We start from the raw sequence: 19,831 nt of genomic DNA on the forward strand, positions 1-19,831 counted from the left end.
TTGTTGGGTTAGGAGCTACAGCAGTCAGTCAAGTAATGAGCTTAGTCAGTCGATAATGCTGGCAATGAGTTTGGTTAGTTGGTTTGTAGATACGGTGGCTGTTTAGTCTACCACTGTGTTACTTTAGTTAGTAGATACAGGGGCAGCTTAGCTAGTTTTAGTTAGTAGATACAATGGCTGCTGAGTTACTTTTAGTTAGTACCTGGTAAATACAGTGGCTGCTTTGTCCCTTTTAGTTCAAAATAGCCACCATTTGCTCTGATTAGTGCTTTGCACACTCTTGGCATTCTCTGGATGAGCTTCACGCAGACCTGTGAAGTGAAAACCATTTCAGGTGACTACCTCTTGAAGCTCATGGAGAGAATGCCAAGAGTGTGCAGAGGGTGACTATTTTGAAGAAACTAGAATATAAAACATGTTTTCAGTTATTTCACCTTTTTTTGTTACCGGTAAGTACATAACTCCACATGTGTTCATTCATAGTTTTGATGTGACAATCTACAATGTAAATAGTCATGAAAATAAAGAAAACGTATTGAATGAGAAGGTGTGTCCTAACTTTTGGCCTGTACTGTATATAGAAGGAAAAAAATAGAGCAAAAAAGCATAATGTAATGAGAAAAGCCTGAAATGTTGACGCAAATAATGAATAACAAATATTTGTGTAGTTTAAATATATGTACCGTTTCTTTGGCCTCTTTAGTTTTCCATGATGTCATTTACCACCCCCACCCCTCTTTTGTCGAAAATAGAGTTTTTAAAGGGAAATAAATCTGGATCTTATTTTTGGCCAAAATAATGCAGTTTGAGTAGATTAGTTCGTTAAAAGAGATAAGGCAGTTTGCTGACGAAACACTGCGGTTCATGTAGAGACATGGCTGCAGAGAATCCCTCTGGACCAACATGACCCAGCTCATCAGTGTGACAAGGGCATGGGCCCGGTGGGGCGACAGCAGTTGATGTGCTGCCAGCACATTCCTCACGTATGTGTCCGCCACAACTAAGACGACATCACGGAAGGCGGTTATGCCCGTGACTCACCCACTGGCCTTTCTCTCCTTGAAGCTTGCTGAAGAACAGCTTCAGCTCTTTGACCGTGATGCTGTAGCTGGCCAGCACGCCCAGCATGTCCACCAGCAGGTCTGAAAGGCACAAGCAGGGGGGAAAAAAGAAAATAGTTATTTCGACTGAAAGTAAATCAAGGAAGTTATCAAAAGGAGTGAGATAGCCTGCTAGCTTTGGTGAGAGCTGTGTATACTGTAATAGCTTGTATTCTACCTGGTAAGCAACCAGAAAATTGATGAACAAACTACAGATTGCCCAATCATCGGCGTCAATATTTGGCATTTTCATGTACCGGTATATCAGGTAGGGTTGTCCTGATACCAATATTTTGGTACTGGTACCAGTACCAAAATGTATTTTGATACTTTTCTAAATAAAGGGGACCACAAAAAGTGGCAATATTGGCTTTATTTTAACAAAAAATCTTAAAGTACATGAAACATTTGTTTCTTATTGCAATTTAGTGCTTAAATAAAATAGTGAACATACTAGACAACTTGTCTTTTAGTAGTAAGTAAACAAACAAAGACTCCTAATTAGTCTGCTGACGTATGCAGTAACATATTGTGTCAGTTATACACCTATTATTTTGTCAACATTATGAAGGACAAGATGTAAAAATGTATTATTAATCTACCTGTTCATTTACTGTTAATATCTGCTTACTTTCTCTTTTAACATGTTCTATCTACACTTCTGTTAAAATGTAATAATCAATTATTCTTCTCTTCTTTAATACTTTAAATTAGATATGTCCGATAATATCGGCCGATATATACGTAAAAATGTAATATCGGAAATTATCGGTATCGTTTTTTTTATTATCGGTATCGTTTTTTGTTTTTTTTTATATATATTTTTTTACTAAATCAACATAAAAAACACAAGATACACTTACAATTAGTGCACCAACCCAAAAAACCTCCCTCCCCCATTTACACTCATTCACACAAAAGGTTTGTTTCTTTCTGTTAGTAATATTGTGCTTCCTACATTATATATCAATATATATCAATACAGTCTGCAAGGGATACAGTCCGTAAGCACACATGATTGTGCGTGCTGCTGCTCCACTAATAGTACTAACCTTTAACAGTTAATTTTACTAATTTTCATTCATTACTAGTTTCTATGTAACTGTTTTTATATTGTTGTACTTTCTTTTTTATTCAAGAAAATGTTTTTAATTTAGTTATCTTATTTTACTAATTTTTTTTAAAAAGTACCTTATCTTCACCATACCTGGTTGTCCAAATTAGGCATAATGTGTTAATTCCACGACTGCATATATCGGTTGATATCGGTATCGGTTGATATCGGTATCGGTAATTAAAGAGTTGGACAATATCGGAATATCGGATATCGGCAAAAAGCCATTATCGGACATCCCTACTTTAAATAAGTTATGGCTGATTCTACAAATGTAGGTATGGATCCGATACCAAGTAGTTACAGGATCATACATTGGTCATATTCAAAGTCCTCATGTGTCCAGGGACGTATTTACTGACTTTATAAACATAATATGAATTTTTAAAAAAGGAAAAAAGATTTTGTGATGATAAAAAATATCAATGTAATCATAGTAGTATTGACTGGATACGCTATTGGTATCATTACAGTGGATATCAGGTGTAGATCCACTCATGGCATTTGTTTACATTCAGACACGCTAACTTGCTGTCAGCGGTGAGCTATTGTATCCTCCTACGGTGTGTAGTGAAGCATGTTTAGCTAGTCCTCGTCCTGCAGTGATAATGATACTTGTAAGAAACTTACTTTATTTGTCACCATGGAGGCCAGCATTAGTGATTTAGAAGTAGCTAAAACATTGCCGACTGCGGATGGATGTTCGATGCTAGTTAGCCATGTCTTAAAGCACTTCTTCCAGAGGGTGTTTCGGTGTTATAACTTCACCTTTATCTTTAATTTTTAACCCAAAATGCATCCGTTCTCCCTTTTCTGTCTGCACACTGTGTCTGCTTGTAAGTACTCTGTGTGTGTGCGCTGCCGAACATGCTCCTCTGCTCGTAAAACCAGCAATGTCACCACGTGACTACGCGCCGTCATGCCCGGGAACCGGTACTTTTCAAACAGAGTATAGTACCGTCTTTCATTCATTAGTACCGCGATACTATACTAGTACCGGTATACCGTACAACCCTAATATCAGGTACCTGCTTTTTTATTCAATTAGTTGGGGTTTTTTGCTACAACAGAACTACATTAGAACTACATCAGCAGATACAATATACACACACAATACCATTGTTTAGTATTAAATAAAACATATAATTATTAAAGTAGATAGTAGTAACTACTGCTAAAGCACCAGCCTGTTTTCTCTGCTTGAGAAAAGTTCCCTTTTTTAATTCATTTAGGAATAACAAATAATCTCATTGGCAAAAATTCTCCCAAAATGTATTTTGATATCTGACAGGGCATTTATTTGAGTTTTTGTGGGACTCCTTCTCACATGGAAGAAGATGTATCAAAATCCTATATTTTGACCAATTTTCCCAGAAGATTATCTACATTTTGAAATGCAAATGTTGATGCTCCTCTGACCCGCAGCATTAGAAACACATAATAAAGGTGTTTGTAAAATCAACCTTATGTATTTCGGTGCTAAATTGACTACAACATTAGCGCAGCATGAAACATTGTCGCTACTGAGCTGACGTTTATTAAAAATAATGTTAAAAAACAACTTAAAGCAGGGGTGCCCACACTTTTTCAGCAGGCGAGCTACTTTTCAAATGACTAAGTCAAGGTGATCAGCTTTTTGAGACTCTTATTTTGTTAAGAGATGGGGCAGCACTTTTATTGTGAAGACAGGAACTGTGCAGTCGGTCTTTAAAGTTTTGACGGCAGGCGCGAGGGTCTGTTGAAATACAAAAAGTTTCTCGTCTTCCTGCCTGTCATTTTTTCTTAATAATGATCTGGCAGCAGCCAGCGTCATCTCACAAGACCCTCGGGTGCCGTGAATGTCAATCAAGTGACCAAAGTCACGTCTTGGTGAAGATTGATGATTGATCATTTTTAGGACTAATTTTTTAATGCCTGGCTGGCGATGGACTGACACACCCTCCACCATCCACCGCTAGCTCGCCATCGATGTAATGGTCACCTCTGACTTAAAGCCTTGTCCAGGTGTTTACTGAAATATACAATTCGTGTTTAAATGAATACAGTGTTTCCCACACATTCATTTATTTGTGGCGGCCCGCCACGAAAGAATTAAGACCACCACAAAAAAAAAATTTTTGTCCTGTCCAGCTTCTCAGGCAAATCATATAGTTGATGTAGATGCCCATATAGGCTGTTCAGATTTACTTTACAAAAGAGAAGTGTAGGATCAAGATTTTTGGAGCTCTTTGTTCAGTGGATCAGATGTTTGATAAAGCTTTGTGTCTATCTACCACCACTACTGTTTTCTGTTTATTTGTTACGGACTGTGGCAGGACACCTCTGCCTCTGTTTCACTTTATGTTGCTGGTAAATAATATGGTTGTAGTAGTAGGCTAAAGTTAAATGATTTAGTATGCACTAATTAAAGGGGCAGAGCTTTAAGAGACATTTTAGCTTTTATATTTTTATAAGATATATTTTTTGTAAGAACCACAATTAATAAATATATTTCAGTGAATAACTTATTGTTCAAATCTGTATATAAATATGTACATAAAGTGTTGTAATTATATTGTAAAATGGATGGATGGATGGACGTTTAAAACAAAACTGTTATTAATTAGTAAGTATACATTTTTTTAGCCTTTTTAGAGAAAATCATATTGTAGTAAATTATGCAAATTACTCGATAATGTCATGGTGAACACGCCCATAACCACGCCCCCACCGCCACAGGTACCTTGGCAGTTTATGGGAAACACTGGAATATCTAGGGATGATACTCGAAACCGGTTTTCCCGGTTGTTTGATAAGAAAAGAACCGAGTCCTCGGACTCGAATCCCTTTTTGAGAACTGGTACCCGTTATCGAGACCACTATAGTAAAGGAAAAGAGTTGATTCTTTATTCGAATCCCGTCCCGACCAGAAATGCTCCGTGGGACATCACAAGAAATGACGTCACGTAGCTCAGTCATTGGGCGCACATAGCGAAAGCAGGAAAACAATGGGCGGGAAAAAGCGCTCCAAGGTGTAATAAAGTTCAAAACAAAAGCTATAATCCATCGAATAACTTTACTGAGAGATTTTAGCATGGTAAAACACATGACGAACACTTTTACCACCAACCGGAAACATAGCAACCAGGCTAGCAACGCACCTCCTTTACGGCAGCTGTCGCAACGTTCTTAAAACAACCGCAGCACATACATATATATACAACACATCTCCCTTTTTTAACTCTTGTTTTTCTTTCCTTGTAAACAAAACAAAATCACACTGTAGATGTGTTGTCTGTCTAATTATAAATAATGCAGACGAGGCGTGTTGGCTGAGTTCTTGACGTTTACTTTCACAGCGTGGCAACATGCAACACTTTTCGGGGCTACCGCGCACGCTCGTAACTCCCGTTGCATCCTGGGTAGTGTAGTTGTTGTATTCTCTAGCTCATAACATTTTTCCCCCTATAAAGAAATAATGTTAACTCAATAAAGTGTATTTCTTTTTTTTAGCTTTAACTTTCCATTTTTTTAGCATTGTATCCACATTTGCAAAGAACTTTTCTCTTCATAGAATGTTCTTTCAATAAAGAAATAAAGTGCAAAAATGTCAAAGCATCATAACAAACAGTTATGTCAAATAGCAGCAGAAGTGCACTTTTTGGAGAGCTGTATTATTTTCAGTTTTGTGCCCAAGGGACTGATTTTATTTAACACTATATTATTATTTATACACCTATAGTGATCACAGAGACAGGTTGTTTTTGTGTTACTGTATATATTTGTTTCTCTGAAAAATCCCACTTAATATACATTGGGTAACAACAGTCAATATTTATTTATTTTATTTTATTTTTTTAGGTGGGTAACAGTCAATATTTATTTATTTATTAGATTTTATTTTTTTATTATATAATAAAAGTGAGCTTTTGTTAAACCAAATATTGTGTGTTTTTTTCCATATACAACAACCTATCTGGACTCGATAAGAGAATCGATAAGGAATCGGTTCGATAAGAGGATTCGATAATAGGCTCGAACTCGATAATTCCTTATCAAACATCATCCCTTGTAGATGCCCATATCGGCTGTTCAGATTTACTTTACAAAAGAGAAGTGTAGGATACTTCTCTTGTTGCCTTATTTGTATTTGACCACTACTGTTTTCTGTTTATTTGTTACTGACTGTGGCAGGACACCTCTGCCTCTGTTTCACTTTATGTTGCTGGTAAATAATATGGTTGTAGTAGTAGGCTAAAGTTAAATTATTTAGTATGCACTAATTAAAGGGGCAGAGCTTTAAGAGACATTTTAGCTTTTATATTTTATAAGATAAAAGAACCACAATTAATAAATATATTTCAGTGAATAACTTATTGTTCAAATCTGTATATAAATATGTACATAAAGTGTTGTAATTATATTGTAAAATGGATGGATGGACGTTTAAAACAAAACTGTTATTATTAATTAGTAAGTATACATTTTTTGAGCCTTTTTAGAGAAAATCATATCATTGTAGTAAATTATGCAAATTACTCGATGATGTCATGGTGAACACGCCCATAACCACGCCCCCACCGCCACAGGTATCTTGGCAGTTTATGGGAAACACTGGAATATCAGCTCCAAATATCAGTTATCGGCCTCCTTGACTACTAATAATTGGTATCGGCTCTAAAAAAACATATCGGCCGATCTCTCAAACAAACCAAACAAGTATGAAAAATAACCTTTTTTGACCATGCAGGCAAGTGAAATGAACACATGAATTTTGATGATGGAAAAAGTGTATTAGAAGGACAACACGACACAAATGTAGGGAACATTTGCACTTCAGTAAACATTGCCATCGCTTCGCCCTCACTTGACTGCACAGTTGCTGTAGGCCTGCGCTGATCTAACTGGCAAAAGGGCACTGATGCGGACACGGTGGAAATAAATTCTAGTAATCTGCAGATGAGCAACACTGTCACACACCCTCAGATGTGTGTGTGTGTGTGTGTGTGTGTGTGTGGTGTACTATAATTAAATAACTGGTTGCAAAGGTGCTTTGATATGAAAGTCCAGCTCCCAAAAAGGAAATGGAAAGAAAAAGGACTGAATAGTGGTACCTGCGATCATGCTGTCAGTGGCCGACACGCGCTGCAGCACCAGCTGGATGAGGCCCACGTCGGTGCACGCCTGCAGGTTGCGAACGCTCTTTTTGAGGATGGCGGTGAAGATGCTCCACACCTCGGCCTGGCAGGTGAGCTCACACTTGTCCAAGAGCTCCACCATGCACACGATACTGTCAGGCTCCTGGATGATGAAGTTCATCTCCAGGTCGAACTGTCCGCCGACCAGCTGGAGGGAGGTTAGGATAAACACCAGTTAAAAATGGTACATCGCAATTGGGAATACTTAGGATCTCATGGTCATATTAACATGTACGCCGCACATTTGCTTGCGTGGGCCATCACTTCATAATACAACAACGTTAGTGCCATTTTCCTGACTGACGGCGCTGCGTCCAGATGTGCCACGACCCTCTCCAGGGTGCCATCCCCACCATCTCAGACACAGTTGATTTATGAGGCTGACACTCGAGGCGACTCATCCATCCATCAGAGTTGGACGACGTAAAGAGACGTCATTCGGAAAATATGGAGATAGAGAGCGGCTAACACACACTCGGCATGGATTTACAAAGCCGAATTAGTGTCCGCTTGAATTTGACAAGTGATTCCGAGATGGAGCGAATATCTATCCGGTCGAATTATGTCACACAGAGCCTAAATTAATCCTCTTTTACCACGGCAGATCAATTCAGTAAAAATCAGATTAACTGGGGCAGGAAGTCATGCACAGAAACAAAAGAAAGCACCCGGTTTATTTCCAAAATAAAATACCTCGTGTTCAAGGCGGATCGTTTTTTACACCTTAAAATGTCAAAATGGTCGAAGACTGACCTGAAGTCAAATGGTCAAAGTTTTTTCACCCCGTTACCACAATGGATGAGGAGAACGCGGAATATCATGGAAATTAATAATATAATAATAATAATACATTTTATTTGGTAAAGCGCTTTTCAGAGTACTCAAAGACGCTTTACAGGATAAAAAATTAAAATATAAAAAGTATCAAAGTATATCAAAGTAATAATATAAAATACAGGAAATATAAAAGCAGTACATTGTACAAACCCCGTTTCCCTATGAGTTGGGAAATTGTGTTAGATGTAAATATAAACGGAATACAATGATTTGAAAATCCCTTTCAAGCCATATTCAGTTGAATGCACTACAAAGACAACATATTTGATGTTCAAACTCAAACTTTACTTTTTTTTGCAAATAATAATTAACTTAGAATTTCATGGCTACAACACGTGCCAAAGTAGTTGGGAAAGGGCATGTTCACCACTGTGTTACATGGCCTTTCCTTTAAACAACACTTAGTAAACGTTTGGGATACTTCTCAGGTGGAATTCTTTCCCATTCTTGCTTGATGTACAGCTTAAGTTGTTCAACAGTCCGGGGGTCTCCCTTGTGCTATTTTAGGCTTCATAATGCGCCACACATTTTCAATGTCTGGACTACAGGCAGGCCAGTCTAGTACACGCACTCTTTTACTATGAAGCCACGTTGATGTAACACGTGGCTTGGCATTGTCTTGCTGAAATAAGCAGGGGCGTCCATGGTAACGTTGCTTGGATGGCAACATATGTTGCTCCAAAACCTGTATGTACCTTTCAGCATTAATGGTGCCTTCACAGATGTGTAAGTTACCCATGTCTTGGGCACTAATACACCCCCATACCATCACACATGCTGCCTTTTACACTTTGCGCCTAGAACAATCCGGATGGTTCTTTTCCTCTTTGACGTCCACAGTTTCCAAAAACAATTTGAAATGTGGACTCGTCAGACCACAGAACACTTTTCCACTTTGTATCAGTCCATCTTAGATGAGCTCAGGCCCAGCGAAGCCGACGGCGTTTCTGGGTGTTGTTGATAAACGGTTTTCGCCTTGCATAGGAGAGTTTTAACTTGCACTTACAGATGTAGCGACCAACTGTAGTTACTGACAGTGGGTTTCTGAAGTGTTCCTGAGCACATGTGGTGATATCCTTTACACACTTATGTGGCTTGTTGATGCAGTACAGCCTGAGGGATGGAAGGTCACGGGCTTAGCTGCTTACGTGCAGTGATTTCTCCAGATTCTCTGAACCCTTTGATGATATTACGGAGCGTGGATGGTGAAATCCCTAAATTCCTTGCAATAGCTGCTTGAGAAAGGTTTTTCTTAAACTGTTCAAGAATTTGCTCAGGCATTTGTTGACAAAGTGGTGACCCTCGCCCCCATCCTTGTTTGTGAATGACTGAGCATTTCATGGAATCTACTTTTATACCCAATCATGGCACCCACCTGTTCCCAATTTGCCTGTTCACTTGTGGGATGTTCCAAATAAGTGTTTGATGAACATTCCTCAACTTTATCAGTATTTATTGCCACCTTTCCCAACTTCTTTGTCACGTGTTGCTGGCATCAAATTCTAAAGTTAATGATTATTTGCGGGAAAAAAAAATGTATCAGTTTGAACATCAAATATGTTGTCTTTGTAGCTTATTCAACTGAATATGGGTTGAAAATGATTTGCAAATCATTGTATTCCGTTTATATTTACATCTAACACAATTTCCCAACTCATATGGAAACGGGGTTCGTAAAATACATAAGAATACTGACATAAAATGACACAAAAATGACATAATGGGACTGAAATGCAGTCATCGGGAAGAAAAGGAATGTTTGTCTTTGAAAATCATGTTTCCAGGGACCAGTCATTCGTCCCCGAAACACTCACCCGCCCCCTTAGGAAATAAATATCATCGAAACGGCGACTTTGGTCAAAATTTGGCATAGATTATGTTTTTACAGACCATCACCGTTTTCTGACCGTCTCTTCAGGATACGCCACTTAGGGAGCACTCTTATGTATGTGCCTGCACTTCGACTGTGTCTTCTCCCCGTCAGCCATGTTGTCTACTGACAAATATAAGTTTGAAGTATACACTACTCGGTGTTAGAAGTGGCAACAGCGGAGGATGCATGTGCATGTACGAGCCAGTCCGCCTCACAACAGGAGGATAGAGATAAAGAAGGATTGACTACAATGTTGGGCTACAACGGCGGACTCACGCGCGTCAAATTTTACCATACATGGAGATATCCGCTATCTCCAAACCGCGCGTTTGGAGGAAGTATGAAGGAAAGCAATATTGTTTTATAAAGATCGACACTTATGCAGATTTCAAATACACAAAACCAGGTACCAATAGATAAAAATAGTTGGTTTGCAAAAAAAGCATAATAAGTCTCCTTTAAAGTACTCGTCAAAATTGTCCAATTAATTACTATCACGTTTCATCGTTAGATTTGTCACAGCTAACTCTTCTACGCTTGAACCGCAATACACATATTTGGCACAAAAAAAAATGTCTTCGACTGTCAGAATAATTGTATCACAAAACTTTGTGTGGCCATGAGTTCCCGGCGAGAGGACAAAAGCTGTCTTTGATCCTACCAAGCAAAAGGCTTGTAAAACTCCACTGTGTAGGATGGGAAGCAACATGAAGGTGTGGGTTTCTTTGATGTATTGTAATCCACAGGAAGCTTTTATCTTGACCCGAGATCTACAAAGCGGAGAGGAAGCAGGACTTGACTCCCATCCAGGCACCTTTTCTTTGAACTGTTTTGTGACCAAAGGCAGTGGCTGTTTACGACCCCCTTCCTTTAGAACAGTGGTTCTTAACCTGGGTTCGATCGAACCCTAGGGCAGTGGTTCTCAAATGGGGGTACGCGTACCCCTGGGGGTACGCGTACCCCTGGGGGTACTTGAAGGTATGCCAAGGGGTACGTGAGATTTTTTTTTTAAATTCTAAAAATAGCAACAATTCAAAAATCCTTTATAGATATATTTATTGAATAATACTTCAACAAAATATGAATGTAAGTTCATAAACTGAACATCAAATCAAGTAGGCTATTCCATTCATTACAATGCATGGACGGTATAGCTCGGTTGGTAGAGCGGCCGTGCCAGCAACTTGAGGGTTGCAGGTTCGATCCCCGCTTCCGCCATCCTAGTCACTGCCGTTGTGTCCTTGGGCAAGACACTTTACCCACCTGCTCCCAGTGCCACCCACACTGGTTTAAATGTAACTTAGATATTGGGTTTCACAATGTAAAGCGCTTTGAGTCACTTGAGAAAAAGCGCTATATAAATGTCATTCACTTCACTTCAACAATGCAATATTCAGTGTTGACAGCTAGATTTTTTTGTGGACATGTTCCATAAATATCGATGTTAAAGACTATTACTATTTTTATTTTTTTTTGTGAAGAAATGTTTAGAATTAAGTTCATGAATCCAGATGGATCTCTATTACAATCCCCAAAGAGGGCACTTTAAGTTGATGATTACTTCTATGTAGGGATGTCCGATAATGGCTTTTTGCCGATATCCGATATTCCGATATTGTCCAACTCTTTAATTACAGATACCGATATCAACCGATACCGATATCAACCGATATATGCAGTCGTGGAATTAACACATTATTATGCCTAATTTGGACAACCATGTATGGTGAAGATAAGGTACTTTTTAAAAAAAAATAAAAAATAAGATAACTAAATTAAAAACATTTTCTTGAATAAAAAAGAAAGTAAAACAATATAAAAACAGTTACATAGAAACTAGTAATTAATGAAAATGAGTCAAATTAACTGTTAAAGTTTAGTACTATTAGTGGAGCAGCAGCACGCACAATCATGTGTGCTTACGGACTGTATCCCTTGCAGACTGTATTGATATATATTGATATATAATGTAGGAACCAGAATATTGATAACAGAAAGAAATGGGGGGAGGGAGGTTTTTTGGGTTGGTGCACTAATTGTAAGTGTATCTTGTGTTTTTTATGTTGATTTAATAAAAAAATTAAAAAATTAAAAAAACGATACAGATAATAAAAAAAACGATACCGATAATTTCCGATATTACATTTTAACGCATTTATCGGCCGATAATATCGGCAGGCCGATATTACCGTACATCCCTACTTCTATGTGTAGAAATCTTTATTTATAATTGAATCACTTGTTTATTTTTCAACAAGTTTTTAGTTATTTTTATTTTTATTTTTCCAAATTGTTCAAGAAAGACCACTACAAATGAGCAATATTTTGCACTGTTATACAATTTAATAAATCAGAAACTGATGACATAGTGCTGTATTTTACTTCTTTATCTCTTTTTTTCCAACCAAAAATGCTTTGCTCTGATTAGGGGGTACTTGAATTAAAAAAATGTTCACAGGGGGTACATCACTGAAAAAAGGCTGAGAACCACTGCCCTAGGGGTTCGGTGAGTCGGCCTCAGGGGTTCGGCGGAGCCTCTGCCGCGGAGGTCATGACATACCCGACTCATCGTGTAAATAAAAACTTCTCCCTATCGCGTATTATGGATACCCCCGAACAATGTTCCCTCTAATTTTCCATCTAATTTGCAGGTGTGTAATTTGTTGTGAGTTTATGCAGTGTGTTGGTTTTGTTCTTTGAACAAGGTGATGTTCATTTTGTGCACCAGTAAAAAAACATAACTTTGTCTTGAATTGGAAAAAAAAAACATTTTATTTTTCACTAAAGACGGGTTCGGTGAATGCGCATATGAAACTGGTCGGTTCGGTACCTCCAACAAGGTTAAGAACCACTGCTTTAAAAACAGCTGTCGCCATGTAATCAGGGAAAGTCCAAATAAACTTTCGTCAGAGCATGGTGGGACACTGTACAATTGTACAGCCCAGACGTTTCTCCTCAATTGAGCCAAATTGAATTCTGTCTCTGTTTGATTCCTTGCTTCTTTGTCTGTTTAATAGATGTCATCAATGTTTGAACCTGACATCCTCTGTGTTGCCTTTGCTACAAAGTTTCTGCCAAATTCACCAGAATGTAAAGTCAGTCCCGATAAGACCGTTCCGCTTGAAATCTGTCACATAGTTCAATGCGCGCTACAAAACAACCACTTTAGGGTGAAATTTGGTACTACCTTTTAAGAGGCTGACAAGCACATGTCGGTCAAATTTGAGCAAGGACGTTTGAAAAACATCAAGCAAATAGTCATTGCAGAGGCAGGTACAGAACTTAACCACTCATTGTCCGTAGGTCACTGACCATTTGCCTCATGATTATAAAACTTATCTGTATTACAGGTGTGTCTTCTAAAGCCTTTTATGCCACAACATGCAGCAGAGGTTGCCAGGTTCAGCCTTGGTGTGAACATATGAGGGTCCCTGCACCAAAACACTGTGGCTTTAAGGCAACCAGACACTATCACCATCCCTGGCTGGGTAACCTAGCCTGGCTCTTTCCCCCTGAGGCCTACCTGAATTAATCATGGCTTAGCAGCCGCTGGGACGTGTCACAAAGCACGAGCACGTTTCCTATAGTCTCCATGGAGAAGAACATGGAAGCACGGCAGGGATCATTGGAAAGTTGTATATGTAGTCGGAGCGACGCTCATGTTAAAGGTCACTTTGGGGGTTTTCAAAGAAGACACAAGAAGAGAAGACCATATCTTCCAATTATAAAAAAAATACCCTGGCAAAGCACAGTCAAGCGACAGTCGCAGGCTTCTTAGCCTTTCACCGGACCATCCGTCCATTTTTCCACTTGCCAGTTTTAGCCTTTCCCGTTCCACTGGCTTTCATGCCTGACTGCCACTTGCCATTTCCAACAGCCAGTCACCCGGGAAGCCCCAAAAAAGCATGTGCACTATAAAAAAAAAAAAACACGCATCGCTGCAGTGTCCTGACTTGCACGTGGAAGCTGTTGGTGTAAGATGTATTCCACTCAAAGGGGAACTGCACTTTTTGGGGAATTTTTGTTCACAATCATTACGAGAGACATGACGATGGATGTTTTTGGGTTTTTCTGCATTCTAAATATTAAATAAATGTGATTAAAAGCCTGCTTTCAACAGAGCCAATGGCCGCCGTGCAATTCCGCCGACAAAGCCCTTAAAAAAACATCCAAACATCTTCATTTAGGTTTATGTAGTAACAAGCACATTTATCATATTTAAAATGTACGTAATTTGATCATTTTAAGTAGGGCTGGGCGATATATCTATCGAATATACTGGATATATCGCGGGTTTGTCTCTGTGCGATATAGAAAATGACTATATGGTGATATTGGAGTATACGTTCTCACACAGTTGCTTTTAGCTGCGGGCATTACACTACAGGCTCTTCTCACTCTTTCTTGTGTCTGCTTCTCACATAAAACAAGCGCACCTTCTTACATACGTCACACACGTATACGCCCTCGCAGAGCAGAGAGGTAGCGGCATGGGTAACGTTAGCTGTGGTGCGAGTGGTGATACGAGAGAGAGAAGGTGCGAATCTGGTAACAAATGAAGGAAGAATTAATTCCTAAGAAATACAGCAGGGGGTCCATCGTCTGGCGGTGGTTTGGCTTCAAGCGGGAAGATGTCGAACAGACAACCGTAATTTGTCAAGTGTGGGGCAAAAGCGTTGCTACAAAAAGTAGCATTACTGCTAATATGTAGCATCATTTGAAAAGTCACCCGCTAGAGAATGAAGAGTGCTTGAAACTCCGCATGTCAACATCTCCGTTCGGTGCCACACCAACAAAATGCCCACACAACCATTTCCACATCAACACCGTATGAAAAAAATAGTCAACAACAGAAGGAGATAACGTCCGCAGGAACCTACCACATAGTGAAGGACATACACTATTTGATTTCCTATTATGCAGCTCATTTTTATTTGACACTTATTGAAATATCTTGTGTGACATCATGCACAAAAGTGCACTTTATCTGTTTTGAACTATTGTAGTGGCGTTCTGTACAAAAAGTGCACTTTTGATATGTCATCTTAGTGACATCATGCACAAAAGTACACTGAGGCTAAGGCAAAATATCGAGATGTATATGGTGTATCGTGACATGGCCTAAAAATATCGAGATATTTAAAAAAAGGCCATATTGCCCAGCCCTAATTTTAAGCATACTTTCAAAAACGCATCACAATGTTTGCTTTTTTTTCCCCTTCGGAACTGATTGTTGCCTCACCTTCAAGCCATTGAAGAGAAATAGTGCACAACACAACTAGTTTTGGGCCTGAAGAAGAAAAACAATGATGTTAACTTTAGGAAGCTGCACAAACTCCACATTATGGTAACTACTCTATTTTTTTACATTGGTATAAAAAATATGATTTCAGAAACTTCTGATTCTGCCTCTGAATTTAAAATAATACATAAATATTAGGGGTGTAACGGTACGTGTATTTGTATTGAACCGTTTCGGTATCGGTACGGGGGTTCCGGTTCGGGGGTTCCGGTTCGGGGGTTCCGGTTCGGGGGTTCCTGTTCGGAGGTGTACCGAACGAGTTTCCACACGGACATATTAAGTAGCGCAATGTACGTTGTGTAAACAATGCACACCGAGGCACAACACACTGCTGTGTGTTGTGCCTCGGTGTGCATTGTTTACTCAAAATGCCGGACAACGGGCTAGGATAGACTGACCATACGTCCTCTTTTCACCGGACGTATGGTCAGTGTATCCTAGCCCGTTAGCGGCATGCTAGCTGCTAACGGGCTACAATAGACTGACCATATGTCCTCTTTTCACCGGACATGTCCTCTTTTGCGGGGCTGTCAGGGCGGCGTTTCTTAAATGCCTCAAATGTCCGGCATTTTGAGTTAGGGTTGCGTGTATTTTCAATGTACGTTCAGGGTTAAGAAGGGGTTAAAAACAAAACAAACAGCAGCATTGGTGAGGGAGGGGCAGAGACAGAGAGAGAGAGTTATGATAAACGCGCATGCGTCGCCAGGCTCTGCTTTTTATCCATAGATTTATCACATTTAATTTTTTATTATCTATAGCAGGGGTGTCAAAAGTGTTCCCCGGAGGCCATTTGCGGCCCACAGCTAATGTTTTAAAGGCCAACGGCACATTCTAAAAATACTATTAAAATAAACATAAACATAACAAAAGTAAAATAAAAAAAGCTTAAAGGTTAAATGTAATTTAGAAAAAGTTGCAATGTTGACTAATAAAACAAAGCTGGCAATGTTATTATGAATTATTGACCTATCCAAGGTTCCGATTACTTCACATCAAATATTCCACTAAGAAAAATATTTTTGGTGGAAGATTTTGCAAATTTGGTAAATAAATAACCCAAAAATTATTTTGTTGTTTTCTTACTGTACCGAACCGTGACCTCTAAACCGAGGTACGTATCGAACCGAAATGTTTGTGTACTGTTACACCCTAATAAAAATACTCAAATAATTGATTACTAGTTAAGTCAGTAACTAATTTAAATTTGAAAGGCATGTCTTTGAAATGTCAGTTATTAATTCTGATCAATATTGTGCAGCGAGGCTGATGCTACCGACCATGGTACTTCTGTTGTACTGTTCAGGCCTTTCCACATGAAAACAATCAGATCCATGGGCAGCAACACTGACCTTTAGATGAGGACCATATACTGCACCACAGCGTGTTTTGTTTTTCAAACAAACCAAGGCCGAAAACACTTGAAAGAGCCGTGATAGCCATTGCGCTCCAGCAACTGGTTGATGGTCTCCGCCACCCCCCAACCTAACAGCCATCATCTTTTTTAGCAAGCCATCTCATCAAACCAAATGCCGTTTGGCACACTGGTGCATGAAAGCGCAAAGCTGCACACTCGCCAAACAGAAGCGATTTGGCACATGACCTAGCTCATTGCCGGCGTTGCACCGATTGGGCCGAGTCTCGTCAAGCGAATAATGTAGGACAAGCGGCAGTATAACTGACGATGGCGGCGTTCATTAGGCTGCTGTGTCTAGTTTTTTTTTTCTAATGGCTGTAAATGACATCTATGGGTTGTAGTCAAAATGACATACTGTACATTCAACTAAAATACCCTACATTTACAGTAGGCCTTTTAATCTTATATGTGAGTGGTGCTGAATTTCCCCCAGGGATCAATAAAGTACTTTCTATTCTATTCTATGTGAAAATGTTCAAGTCATTCTGACTTGTGGGATCAAAGTTTTGGGTTCAATAAACGTCCCACCATGTTGTATTTGTCTAAAAAACAATAGCACAGGCAACACAGTTGGAGAGTATATTTTGACAAATTGTATGCAACAGTTCATGAGTATAATTATTATTTACATAGTAGATTGTCACTGAAGGCATCTAAACTTTGACCCCTGTGAAGTGAAAACCATTTCAGGCGACTACCTCTTGAAGCTCATCCAGAGAATGCCAAGAGTGTGCAAAGCAGTAATCAGAGCAAAGTGTGGCTATTTTGAAGAAACTATAATATAAAATATGTTTTCAGTTATTTTACCTTTTTTTGTTAAGTACATAACTCCATATGTGTTCGTTCATAGTTTTGATGTGACAATCTACAATGTAAATAGTCATGAAAATAAAGAAAACGCATTTTATGAGAAGGTGTGTCCAAACTTTTGGCCAGTACTGTATATTGCGATATATATTGCAGCCTCCTGCAATAACGGTATGTATCACAATATATTAATTAGTATATAAATAATAGACCCATTTCAAAGCAGGTAAACACGGCTCCTAATTTAGCTGCTGACAAATGCGGTAACATTTTGTGTCATTTCCAGTTGTATTATCAAAATTATTATTAATCGACTTCCTAATTTACTGTTTATAACTGGTTACTTTCTGTTGTAACATGGTTCTATCTACACTTCTGTTAAAGTGTACTAAGCACTTAGTCTTCTGTTGTTAGTTTTGGGCGATACTACAAATTCGGGTATGGATCCAATACCAAGTAGTTACAGGGGCAGTACTGGCCATATAAGTACTGATACTGATACTTAACATTTTCAAGATCATTAATTAATTACAATGGTACCACATTTATAATCAGATAAGAACACAGGATTGTGGTCTAACAATATCAACTAAATATTTTAATTACTTCCTACTACTAGCTGTGATTGAAATTCTTTTTTTTTTTTTTTTTTTTTTTTTGGCTTTTGCCTTTAAAAATCCTCCTTTGTCTAGAGATGTATTTGCTGGGTTTGTAAACCATAACACAAATGACAAAAGACTAGGGATGATACTCGAAACCGGTTTTCCCGGTTGTTTGATAAGAAAAGAACCGAGTCCTCGGACTCGAATCCCTTTTTGAGAACCAGTACCCGTTATCGAGACCACTATAGTAAAGGAAAAGAGTTGATTCTTTATTCGAATCCCGTCCCGACCAGAAATGCTCCGTGGGACATCACAAGAAATGACGTCACGTAGCTCAGTCATTAGGCGCAGATAGCGAAAGCAGGAAAACAATGGACGGGAAAAAGCGCTCCAAGGTGTAATAAAGTTCAAAACAAAAGCTATAATCCATCGAATAACTTTACTGAGAGATTTGAGCAGGGTAAAACACATGACCAACACTTTTACGACCAACCGGAAACATAGCAACCAGGCTAGCAACGCACCTCCTTTACGGCAGCTGTCGCAACGTTCTTAAAGCAACCGCAGCACATACATACATATATATAAAACATATCTCCCTTTTTTAACTTTTGTTTTTCTTTCCTTGTAAACAAAACAAAATCACACTGTAGATGTGTTGTTTGTCTAATTATAAATAATGCAGACGAGGCGTGTTGGCTGAGTTCTTGACGTTTACTTTCACAGTGTGGCAACATGCAACACTTTTCGGGGCTACCGCGCATGATCGTAACTCCCGTTGCATGCTGGGTATTGTAGTTGTTATATTCTCTAGCTCATAACATTTTTCCCCCTATAAAGAAATAATGTTAACTCAATAAAGTGTATTTCTTTTTTTAGCTTTAACTTTTCATTTTTTAGCATTGTAACCACATTTGCAAAGAACTTTTCTCTTCATAGAATTTTCTTTCAATAAAGAAATAACGTGCAAAAATGTCAAAGCATCATAACAAACAGTTATGTCAAATAGCAGCAGAAGTGCACTTTTTGGAGAGCTGTATTATTTTCAGTTTTGTGCCCAAGGGACTGATTTTATTTAACACTATATTATTATTTATACACCTATAGTGATCACAGAGACAGGTTGTTTTTGTGTTACTGTATATATTTGTTTCTCTGAAAAATCCCACTTAATATACTTTGGGTAACAACAGTCAATATTTATTTATTTTATTTTATTTTTTTAGGTGTGTAACAGTCAATATTTATTTATTTATTAGATTTTATTTTTTTATTATATAATAAAAGTGAGCTTTTGTTAAACCAAATATTGTGTGTTTTTTTCCATATACAACAACCTATCTGGACTCCATAAGAGAATCGATAAGGAATCGGTTCGATAAGAGGATTCGATGATAGGCTCGAACTCGATAATTCCTTATCACACATCATCCCTACAAAAGACCATAAAATGATGTAATACTTGGTATCACTACTGTCGATATTTGTATCGATCCGCCCACCTTTGTTTACATTCAAGAGACAAGGGACATTAGTCGCTAGCAAGGACGCTACATTGTGTCGTTCACTTGTTGCTGTCAAATTTGTTGGACACAGCTAGAATGT

At 38.6% G+C, this 19,831-nt stretch overlaps 1 protein-coding gene across 1 annotated transcript in view; it reads right to left on the minus strand.

Annotated features, from left to right (window-relative positions):
* The window catches only part of lrba (LPS-responsive vesicle trafficking, beach and anchor containing), a 503,640-nt gene that overhangs the window by 435,835 nt on the left and 47,974 nt on the right, over positions 1–19,831 (minus strand). The window contains exons 3-4 of the mRNA XM_062033425.1: positions 7,308–7,539; positions 1,042–1,142 (exon numbers count right to left, since the gene is read on the minus strand). Coding sequence (XP_061889409.1) covers positions 1,042–1,142; positions 7,308–7,539 — 333 coding nt within the window. The remainder of the gene's footprint in view (positions 1–1,041; positions 1,143–7,307; positions 7,540–19,831) is intronic.

Source organism: Entelurus aequoreus, linkage group LG22 (assembly GCF_033978785.1).
Source record: "Entelurus aequoreus isolate RoL-2023_Sb linkage group LG22, RoL_Eaeq_v1.1, whole genome shotgun sequence".
In the NCBI taxonomy this organism is placed as follows: domain Eukaryota; kingdom Metazoa; phylum Chordata; class Actinopteri; order Syngnathiformes; family Syngnathidae; genus Entelurus; species Entelurus aequoreus.